This window comes from Pundamilia nyererei, unplaced genomic scaffold, assembly GCF_000239375.1.
Source record: "Pundamilia nyererei isolate P.nyererei 1_Seehausen unplaced genomic scaffold, PunNye1.0 scaffold00046, whole genome shotgun sequence".
Classification (NCBI taxonomy): domain Eukaryota; kingdom Metazoa; phylum Chordata; class Actinopteri; order Cichliformes; family Cichlidae; genus Pundamilia; species Pundamilia nyererei.
In genome coordinates, this window is record NW_005187447.1 from 3533877 (window position 1) to 3544594 (window position 10718).

The 10718-nt window shown below is 49.0% G+C and overlaps 1 protein-coding gene across 3 annotated transcripts; it reads left to right on the top strand.

The window, feature by feature from the left end:
* Nucleotides 1-457: 457 nt before the first annotated feature.
* On the top strand, nucleotides 458-9126 carry jade3 (jade family PHD finger 3). 3 transcript variants are annotated; one of them, XM_005732408.2, is made up of 12 exons: nucleotides 458-716; nucleotides 2274-2335; nucleotides 2434-2493; nucleotides 3181-3263; nucleotides 3343-3500; nucleotides 4013-4203; nucleotides 4501-4712; nucleotides 4858-5025; nucleotides 5210-5326; nucleotides 5505-5963; nucleotides 6221-6338; nucleotides 6919-9126. In XM_005732408.2, the coding sequence occupies exons 3-12, from the start codon at nucleotides 2445-2447 to the stop codon at nucleotides 7674-7676; spliced, it is 2313 nt and encodes a 770-aa protein (XP_005732465.1). In that variant the 5' UTR covers nucleotides 458-716; nucleotides 2274-2335; nucleotides 2434-2444; the 3' UTR covers nucleotides 7677-9126. The 3 variants fall into 3 exon arrangements, with proteins under 3 accessions (XP_005732465.1, XP_005732466.1, XP_013766104.1); XM_005732409.2 differs by lacking the exon at nucleotides 458-716 and adding an exon at nucleotides 727-1008; XM_013910650.1 differs by lacking the exon at nucleotides 458-716 and having other exon boundaries at nucleotides 727-2335.
* The last annotated feature ends 1592 nt before the right edge of the window (nucleotides 9127-10718 follow it).

Here is a 10718-nt window from a genome sequence, read left to right on the forward strand (position 1 = left end):
TTTTTTACTGTAAAAACAACAGACACGTTTAGTAAATTATTTTATAACTTTAAATTCAAATAATAATTGTAAAGTTTGAAAACGTATGCACAAATTTTATAAACAATAAAGTTTACAAAATCTACTGAAAACTAGTGAAAACAAGAAATACAGCCGGTCTGCGCCATGGGTAAAACCATTTGTTAACGGTGTGTGTATGCAATATATTCAGTTTTAAGATTTATGTTCATTTTTAATTGTTGCTGGGCTCAAAGTGTTAAGGCTACCTTATTTTTACTTAAAAGCAACACTGTCACATGCAAAGCTAGGGTGGCACTAGGGGTGACAAGAGATCATTTTAGAGTGGCACCCCATGCCAGCTAATGCCACCCCTCTAGATCCGCCCCTGCTACAAACGGACTTTTTCATTTTCCAAAAGTCTCGTTTTACCGAACAAAAATCTGCCTGGGGTTCACACTCCCACCGCTTGGGGCGGTAATGCAGCGTTAGCACCACTCCGAGGAAGGCGGAGGGTGACTGCGACGGCAGGGTTTAGGACCCGGTGGGCTGCGCTGTACAATAGGGCCGTTGTGGCGTGTTGGTGTCCGGGCAGCAGAGCTGGATCCTCCCGTTGAGCTGCGGGGACAGAAGTACCGAGTCCGGAACCAGAGCCCAGGCCGAGGCCGTGTGAGGACCGTGTGAGCAGAATAACGCGGGCGGCAGCGGCGGGACTGCAGGTATGAGCGGGAAAATGTGAACAATATGGTGGCGAGCTGAGCCTGAGCTCTAGGCTCTGCCCTGGACTGTCCCTTCAGGCCCGGGGCCTGCGCTCTCTCTGGGGCCGTCCTGCCTCTTTACCCCGGTACCACGAGCGGCTGGTAGGCTCCCGGGGTATGAACCCAGCGGAGCAGCACAGATGCCCGCCTCAGAGCCTCCGAGGAAGTGACATGTTTGAGTGATGGAGGCGCCTATGTTTGATTTCCCAGCCCGCGGGCAGGCCTTACAGTTTGGCGCCAACACTTTACACAGGTGTGTGAGGCTTTCTTTCAGGTGAGCCAAGAAACGGCACAAAACAGGAGGAGGGAGGGAAGTAAACAGTGTGTTAGCCTTTTCTCATCGTTTCCTGTCAGATGAGCTTTTTAAACAACCTGACGTCATATCCGTACGCCCTCCCTCCACAGGTTAGATGTCAGGTGGAGAACACCTGCCACACCTTGCTGTGGAGTAATGAGATCTTACATATATGAACCTGTTTGAACAGCCTCCACACACTGTACATGAAAGATGGAGGGAGTACTCATCGTCAGCGTGGAACCCTCAGCATTGAAGTGGTAGCTGCTGCCATACTGGTTTTATTTGGGGGCAGAAGTGAGCCCACTGTTTAGTATTAGTACCTACCCGGGTAGGCTCGTCGCGATTTTTAGGGTTCTCTGTTAGGGATAGGTTATAGTACCCGGTACTTTTTTGAACATATTCCACCGTGTTCCAAGCGATCTGAAAATGTGATGTCAACAGACTGCATGATACCGATTGACTAGTCAATGGCGTCACTTGAGGAGTCATGAGAGTGTCTCCTTCATGAGCCACTATTTTAAAAACCTGGCGACGAGGAAATAGGCAACACAGAAACAATACTGTGGTCCTCGAGTCCATGAGGGAGTCTATGAGAACTAACTCACTGCTGCCTCTGCTGGAAAATAAAGGAACTGCAGCTTCTGGTGCTTAAGGTTACTGAAAAGTCAAGTGGAAAAGCACAAACATGGAGTGAAAATATGATTTTTGTTTATCAGGGAGAACCTGCCGTTATATTTACCAACAGCTTCCAACACTGTAAGTTGACTTGAGCTTTTCACGTGACGTGTACGCCACTATGATATGGCAAGGAGAGGGGCTCCTGGCTCCTCCTCTTCCTTGTGTCTTTATGGGGAATGTCAGGCTTGTGCCCCCTGTTGAAACAGCGTTCTGTATCTAGGACTGGTGTCGCTCTGGCCTCTTCCACCTCCTGTTTATTGACACAGATATGCTTTAAAAGTTATAAAAACCAACATCACACACAACAAAGACTGTTGTGTGTGATGAGTCACTACACCTGTGTCTGTATGACACCTGTGAGGCGGGTGAGTGCTGCTCCGTCCTTCACAGATAGAGATGCAACACAAAGTAATAAAACAAAAGTGATCATATGTGATGATGACGCGTTAAAAGCAAGTGAATTAGAAAGTTACAGCAGAGATATAATAACATGTAATAGTTGAGTAATTTTATAAATGTCTTTATTTACTTGTGGTTTGCAGATATGAACTGAAGCGGTCTGACAGAAGAATCTACTAGCATGCTTTTCAATTTGAAGTTTACGGTGAGTACAAATTTCTTCTTTGTGTCCACAAACTTCTGTTGCGTTGGCCTTAAAAATCATCAATATTTGAATGTCGTCATCTTTTTTTGCTGCTGCAGGATGATACAGGATGAAACGCCTCCGGTCCTCCAGCAGCAGTGACACTTCTGACAATGAGAGTGAGTCAAGCTTGCCACTTCGTTTCCAGCGTCATCATCATTTCTAACCTGTGACTGCTCTGTAACTATTTCTGTAACAACAGAAGAAAGTGATCTGTGTGCAGTCTTGCCTGTTTGTGCAAAAGAATCAAAAGGATCCCATTTGAATAATCAGTGTGAGACGGCAGCATCATTAAAACTGGAAAATAATAAGCATGTTCCAGTTTTAAAATGTGAAAACGCTCTTCGAGCATTTCAGATTTATGCTATTGGTGCGTCACACCTGTAAATGTGCCTGACGTGCGTCTCCCTGAACACGTCACATGGATGCTGTTCGTGGTTCTGTGGAGACATTGTCTTAACATGTTTAAAGAATTGACCAAGACCAAAAAGATTCTTATTTAACCTTTCTGATAAAAAAAACAACCAAAAAAATTAACATCAAAATCTGATGCCACACCTCAGCCTAACGTCGCCCTCTAGTGATGGCAAGTTTCAATCGACTGAAGAGTGTCGGTCACAGAGAGAAACTGTGCTGCCTCCTGGTGTTTTGGATGTGAGAACAGACGGACACAGGTACACCACTCTCAGGCTGACCACACGTCTCAGGCTTGGGGTCCAAAAACGGTCGCGGCATGGCAGCGTGACCTGTAACCCAGACCAAACTGTCTCCTTCATTTCTTTTTGTTTGCCTCTTTCTTCTTTCAGGTCCATCGACCTCGTTCTGCTCCTCCAACAAATATGGGAGCAAACCTGGAACGCCTGCATCCAACCCGAAGAAGCCAGCTGAGGTGCGTATCAGACTTTGCTGAGCGTCAGTAAATGTCAGGATGGCGTTTGACTACCTGTGTGCGTCTCTCTCCCCCACAGGTGTTCAGGAAAGACCTGATCAGTGCAATGAAGCTGCCTGACTCCCACCACATCTCCCCAGAGGACTGCTACCTGCTGGCAGACACCTGGAAGCAGGAGTGGGAGAAAGGAGTGCAGGTACCAGCGAGCCCAGACACCATCCCAGAGCCGTCCGTCAGGTGAGTCCGACCGCCTCCCAAACGTCTTAGTTTGCCACCTCCTCTTCATACAGGTACTTGAGTACGCTGATCAGCGTACTCAAGTGACAAGTTTACACGAGTCAGCCGTAGCTGAGCACATGACCACGTCAGACACAGCCTCAGAGACTGAACGCTCTGGAGGAGCTCCACCCCAACGGGAACTGGCTCAGGTATCTCATGACCCAGTGGTAGGAGCCCTGGGGGGGGAATTCACCTGTCAGCTGGATCGGTAATGCTCCTGCGTCTCCTGGAGGAGGAGGAGAAAGAATCTGTGCCATGGCTTCAACATGACCACAGACCAGTCTGAAAGTGCAAACAGGAGAGCAAATGCGTTCGGCGTCAGCTGATCGCCTCGCTCTCTCAATCACAGCAGGAGGAGATATCGCAATCATTACAGCTTTGACCTTTAAATGTGTTTGTTGACTCTCTTTGAAGCAGGTTCTGGTTGGTTCAGCTATTCAGTCTAACGGCTCTCTGCTGTTTCTTTTCAGAGTAATCGCGGAGAAGCAGAAGGAAACGCTGTACACCCACCAGAAGAAGTACATCCAGTGCTGGAGCCAGGAGTCCAAGGAGCCGGGTTTCGTGAGCATCAAAGAGCTGGCGGAGGCCATGTGCCGCTACGACCTGGATGACATGGACCTCTACTGGCTGCACGCGCTCAACCACGAGCTTGAACGCATGGGTAAGACGGGCCCGATGATCCAGCGTGATGCTTAGTGACGCTGCATCTTCCTTTTTTCTGTTTCTGCACATTTGTTTTTGTCTTCTGTTGGCTTTGTATTTGAGGCTTTTTACATGTATTTTAATATTTGGCTGTTTTTCAAAGTTAAAACTTCCTGTTTATTATAAATGAGGGCCATCTGCAGCACCGGTGCTGCCCACTGGGGGGGCACAGTCCACACTTTGAATACTTCAGACACCTCTGTTCTTGTTCTCGGGAGTGTCTGATCACATGGGGTGTTGCTGTTTGGTCCTGCAGGTGAAGAGCCGTTGGACGAACTAATGATGGAGCGAGCGATGGAGGCGCTGGAGAGGCAGTGCCACGACAACATGAAGCACGCCATCGAGACAGTGGAGGGTCTGGGGATTGAATATGATGAAGACGTCATCTGCGATGTGTGCCGCTCTCCGGACAGCGAGGAGGGCAACGACATGGTGTTCTGTGACAAGTGCAACATCTGTGTGCACCAGGTAGGAAACGCCTTTCTGCTTTTGCTAGCCCTGACCTTGTGACCGGAGCGTGTGTCGGAACCCCGGGCAGCACACTTGTGTTTTTGTGTTGTTTCTGTTGATGTTCTGGTTACACATCACTTGCATCCCGCTGTTCTTTCCGCAGGCGTGCTACGGCATTGTTAAGGTGCCCATTGGTAACTGGCTGTGCCGGACATGCGTCCTCGGTATTGACCCGCAGTGCCTCCTGTGTCCCCAGAAAGGCGGGGCCATGAAGGCGACACGAGCCGGCACAAGGTGGGCTCATGTGAGTTGCGCTCTGTGGATCCCTGAGGTAAGTGAATCCGGGATGAGGGGAAGCGGGTGCAACAACACAAACGGTGACAAATAATGTTTTGTTTTTGTTTTTTTGTATCAGAGACTGAGATGAAAATATTTACTGCTTTGGTCTATAGACCTTTAATAAAGGAGCACATGTGCAGAAATGATAGTGACAGTGAAAATGTGTGGTCCTGCAGGTGAGCATCGCCTGTCCAGAGAGGATGGAGCCCATCACCAAAGTCTCCCACATCCCCCCCAGTCGCTGGTCTCTGATCTGCAGTCTGTGCAAGCTGAAGACAGGTGCGTGCATCCAGGTGAGTTATTCCTTCCGTTTCATGCCATAGAGATTACTTTAGACTGATTGCATGTCTGCAGACATTCAAGTTTGATTTTATGATCCTCGAAGCGTCTGCAGCAAGAAGTCTGCACTGGAGCTGGACGTAAGCTGGCTTTTCCCTCAAGTAACTCGATCCGCTCTCTCCCCCTGTTCAGTGTTCAGTAAAGAACTGCACCACCCCCTTCCACGTGACCTGTGCGTTCCAGCACAGCCTGGAGATGAAGACGATCCTGGATGAAGGGGATGAAGTCAAGTTCAAGTCGTACTGCCTAAAACACAGCCAGCCCAAAGCCGGAGAGGCCGGCTTGAGCCCGGCTCGATCCAAAGCCCCTGGAGAGGCGGGAAAGGGGGGCCAGCGAGCTCAGCGGCTGCAGGAGCTGGAGGAGGAGTTCTACACCCTGATCGAGCCCGAGCAGCTGGCCCGGGACCTTGGGCTGTCCCCGCACCTGGTGGACTTCATCTACCAGTACTGGAAGCTGAAAAGGAAGAGCAGCTTCAACAGGGCTCTGCTGCCCCCTAAAGAGGAGGAGGAGCAGCTGGTGCTCCAGCCGCAGGAGGACAGCATCCACACCCGGATGCGCATGTTCATGCACCTGAGGCAGGACCTAGAAAGGGTGGGTGCTTCGTGTGTGTGTGTGTGTGTGTGTGTGTGTGTGTGTGTGTCCGTGTCCGTGTCCGTGTCCGTGCAGCTTGTGTTAGTGGTGATGTGGTTTTTTAGCTTTAGCCTAAAAGATCAGAGCATGTACTCGGTGTCAGAGCAACCAATGTTCATTCAGTAGCATTTATAGAAACTCTGAGGAGTGAACCTGCTGTCAGCCAATCAGATCCCATCTATACTGTCTTTAATAAAGTTGTGTGTATCTGGCTGCAGGTGAGGAACCTGTGTTACATGGTGAGTCGGCGGGAGAAGCTGAAGCTGCTGCAGAGCAAAGCTCAGGAGCAAATGTTCAACTTGCATGTGAAGCTCACGAACCAGGAGATTTCTGCAGGTGAGTTCACAGTGAGAAGCAGCACCAGCTCCGTGACTTGCTCTTTGTATCAGCTGACCTCAGAGCAGGTCATGTGACACAGAAAAATACAAAGCAAAGCTCAGACTCGGCTCAGTTCAGAGGGATCATCCCACATAGGATGTCAAAGCTTTCCAGTGAGAAATTGGTGATTTTTGACCCCTATGAAAAGTTTCTGTGTATTTTACCTGTTAATGAGCAGGTAGAAACCAACACTCGGTATGTGATAAGAAGAACGTCCTGTCAGAATCATAAATTAATTTAATGATTTGGATCCTTTTAAATCAGCCCAGATTTTAAAGTGACTAATCAGAAATGGGGTCAAAGTTCACACTGTAAAATGATCTGGTTTGAGTTTTGAATAATTATGTAAATTAATATATGTAATGCCTGTAACACAATAACTTGGGATCAGCAGGATTTATGATGGATTTATGATTCTTTCTTTTTTTTTATTATTATGGTGAAGTAAAGGATAAAACAGTTTGTGAGGACTCTTAAGCTGTCTGTGATGTGATTATGGAAAAGAGAAAAAGGGACTGAACATGTGTTTTCTCTGCAGGTCTTCCTGCTTCGTTCCCCTTGGAGAGTGTGCTGTCCCGGCCTCCTCCGAGGATCACTCTGAAGCTGAAGATGCCCAAAGCTCTGGGTGTTGGGAACGGACCGCTGTGCCCAGACAACAGCGGGAACGTGGGTGAGCACGTCGGTGAGGGGGTGGGCCAGGGGAAGCCTCAGCTGCACGGCCGCAGCATCAGAGACGAGCGCTCCACCAGCCGAACGTCTTCCACCAGCGGTGCACCGCAGCACGTTAAACCAAGCGGGAAACCTCTGACGCTGCACAGCGCACTTCACGGACAGCCTTCCAACAGCAATGGCAGACTGGAGCGAGACCGAGCACGCCTGGCCAAATCTAATGGCGTGCTGGAGAAGGGCGCTGCTCAGAGGGACGGCTCGTGCCAGACGCCCGCTGACCGCAACACTGCAAACGAGAAGAGCGTCTTTCGCAAGTCCGCCATGGAGCACTTTGGCCACTCCTTCAAACAGGCCACAATCAACCTGGTCCGGACCACCGAGGACCTGCGGGCAGACAAACTGTCCCGGAAGAGCGGTGCCAAGGAGAGGCTGTGGGCCAAACCAGCACCGGAGCACCGCTTGAAGAGTGCGCGATCGTATCAGGACAGCGACGGGTACTGCCCCGACGCTGAGCTCAGCGACTCTGAGCCAGAGGCCAAAGGTCAGTGCAGGCGGCCACTCGGGCTGCCGGACATTCCGAGGAAAGGGAAACAGGCACCGGGCTCCAGGCACGCCATGCAGAGGTGACGGCTGTGCAAACTGCGGGGCTGACGGTCCGCACGAGGACGCACGGTGAAGGCGATCGGCTCGCTAAGTCCTAACATACCGACCATGTTTCCGGCCCCAGCATCTCTTGGAGCGCACGTGCAGAAACATACACACCCAGCGCTGTCTTCCCATCATGTGACGATGTTTGTCTTCACCCATGTTGGTCCTGAGAACGGTCAGTGATTTCACAGCTAATGAGCAGGTCGCCAAGAAGAGGACAGGATTTCTGAAGGGACGCTCGGGGTGGGAGGCGCTGGGGGGGACCCTAGTGTATTGTGTGCACACGGGCATGTAAATATCACGTGACTCCCGCCCGTCAGCGCTGCACGTCTCCTTGTCTCTGCCTTCACACCGAGGTGCTGCAACTCTTTGTCTACCTTTCTGAAAACACGAATGCCTTCTGTGTGCAGAAACACTCCACACGCTTTAGCTTCCAGAAACAGTTAGAAACAATAGAAACACATTCCATGGTGCGACAGACACTGGACTGAGGTCTTCAATCATCATGATGAGCCTTTATTATATCACAAACTTTAATTGTGAAAGCGAGCTGCAGTTTTTGTTACGAGGTGCAATTCTTGCTGCTCAGCCCAAAAAAAAATAGAATAAAAAGTGGGCGTGCTCTTCTCCTTACTTCCTGTCGTGTACCTGCACTTCGTGCTCGATGATCGCGTCAGTTGAGCTCCAACTCCTCTGAACACTCAGTTTTTGTTTTGTTTTTTTTTGTATACCTTTGGCCCTCTGAAGTCACAGAGAGAGAATAGAAACCCCGCCTACAAGCTGTTTGGAACAGCTAGAGGGGCAGCTAATCAGAAGACGATAACCAGGAGCAGTGGTAAACAGCTTGTTTCAGGTGGAAGGGCTGTTGGAGCTGAGAATCACGCAAAGTTGCTGTCATGGGGTGGAGTTTAAACCTCAGCTGTGATCTGAAAATCAGGAAAACGTGTTCAGAGCTCGACTGACGCGTTCGGGTGTAGAAACAGGGTAAAAGACAACATCTGTGCTGCTTCCACATGATCTAACCGCCTCTCTTACGGCATCTCCACTTGTGTCACTACGAGCAGCCAAGAGGTTCGCTTTGAGGATTAAACCATCTTGGAGAGCGACTTCACTGCGAATGCTTCAGTGTCGATCAGGTTCAGTTACAACGTTCAAATGCAACCTCTGGTGAATGTGCGTGTGGTCTTGAGTCGACGTTCTGACCTTCAGATGTCTGCTTTTGGTTTATTGCAGTAATGATATTAGTCGGCGGTCTGAGTTGAGCTGCGTGCACACTGTCACTCAGTTTTCGTGTCCCGTTTGCTGCCCACGAACCACTAAAGCTCGAGTGTCCGCAAACATGGCCAAAACAGTGACATCATCTCCAGGACCAAAGCACCAGCAGCGTGACGCGGCTGTCGGAAGCTGGAGGCAAGCGCCATATTTGAAACGAGTCGGTTTCTTTTTTTGGGTTGAGCTGCAGAAACAGAACCCGTCACGGGTTTGTCCTATTTTTCTACAGATGCTGAGTCAGTGCTTTTATTTTATACCTTCATTTTTACCTCATTTTTATGCAGATCCTTCCTCATTTAACAGAAACCGTCTCTCGTGCCTCAGCGTGGTGTCTCCACACAGACCGCAGGCATGGTCACAGGCTGTAAACGGGCCTGTCAGCTCAGCTGCGAGCAGAAGGTTGAATCCTCGGCGGCTCCAAGCAGGTGGAGCGGCTGCAGGAAACACTACATGAAGCCCAGAGTTAAACTTTGACCTCCATCGCTCGCCATTCTGAGCCTGTGTGTGAGAGTGAAGCTGTGCGCCCACCCACGGCGCTCCAACACTAACGTATTCACAAAGATCTCTTTTCATGTTTTTTCCTCGTTTGGAAAATCATTTTTAATAAAGTCTAAATGTTAAAGTCTGATGCTTGAATTAATTGAATGTTCATCAGTTTTCAGGGAAAGTCAGCAAGCAGGTTTTCTGTTTGTGGTTTCAGGTACTGCTGCACAATACTGCAATACTTATGGTATTAATCCAAGGCCAAGTAAGTAGAAGGTCAATACTGCTGGTACTGGTATCGATACTCATGTAGGGGAGAGCAGTGTGTCGTCATCTATGAGATAAATTTAAACTTCACTCAGTTACAATAATAATAAAACACTTTTCATTCTTTTATCTTTCCAAAGCTTTCAGGACACCGGGCCTGTGAAATGTACCTGTGATGCTCTTAGCGTGTGTAGTTTAAATAAAACCGTTAACACAAAACATTCAGATGTTTTTCATACTTCAAAGTTAGTTTTATTGTCAAAAACCACGTGTACAGATCATACACAGGAATTTGAAATTGCAGTTCTCCCACACCCCTCAGTGTGACACTTAAGTCTTATATACAACACAATCTTTTATAAACAATAGTGTCAAACACAATCAGAGTGCTTGTAGGGTGGTTGGGTCAGAGGTGGAGGTGGGTATGGAGATGGTGTGTATGATAGAGCAGGGAAAGAGTTCACACCACCCAGTCACCTCTGTCCCGCAGCAGTCACACATTTGTGTTTTATTTGCACTGCCTTCATTTTAATTGTTTCCATTTTAACTCATATTTAATCAGCCAATCGCAGCAGCTCAGTGCTCTTGATGATGAGCCGCTTAACTTCAAACTGAGCATTGTTTTAGGATCTGCTGGGATTTTCCCCTGACCATGTCTGGATCCATCCTGCCTGGTTCGCGGTGGTCGTCAGCTGTGCGATGATGTCACAATGATCAGCTCTGAAGCGTCAATCTGGTGCTAGTGAGGTGTCCAGTGAGAGTAAGTGCGCATATTTGCAGAGACCCTCTCCCTAAACTAGATGGAACTGTGATCGAGATCCTTCTGAGGTTGTGGCTGTATCCCAATTCAGGGTCTGCAGCCTTAAAGGCCGCATTTTAAGGCCGATTACGTCACAGCGACGAAGGCTGCTCGAAATGCGGCCCTCAAATGCGTCCTTCATTTCCCTGAATTTTAAGGATGTGGCGGTGTACACTTCGTGGCCCAACATATCCCAGAAT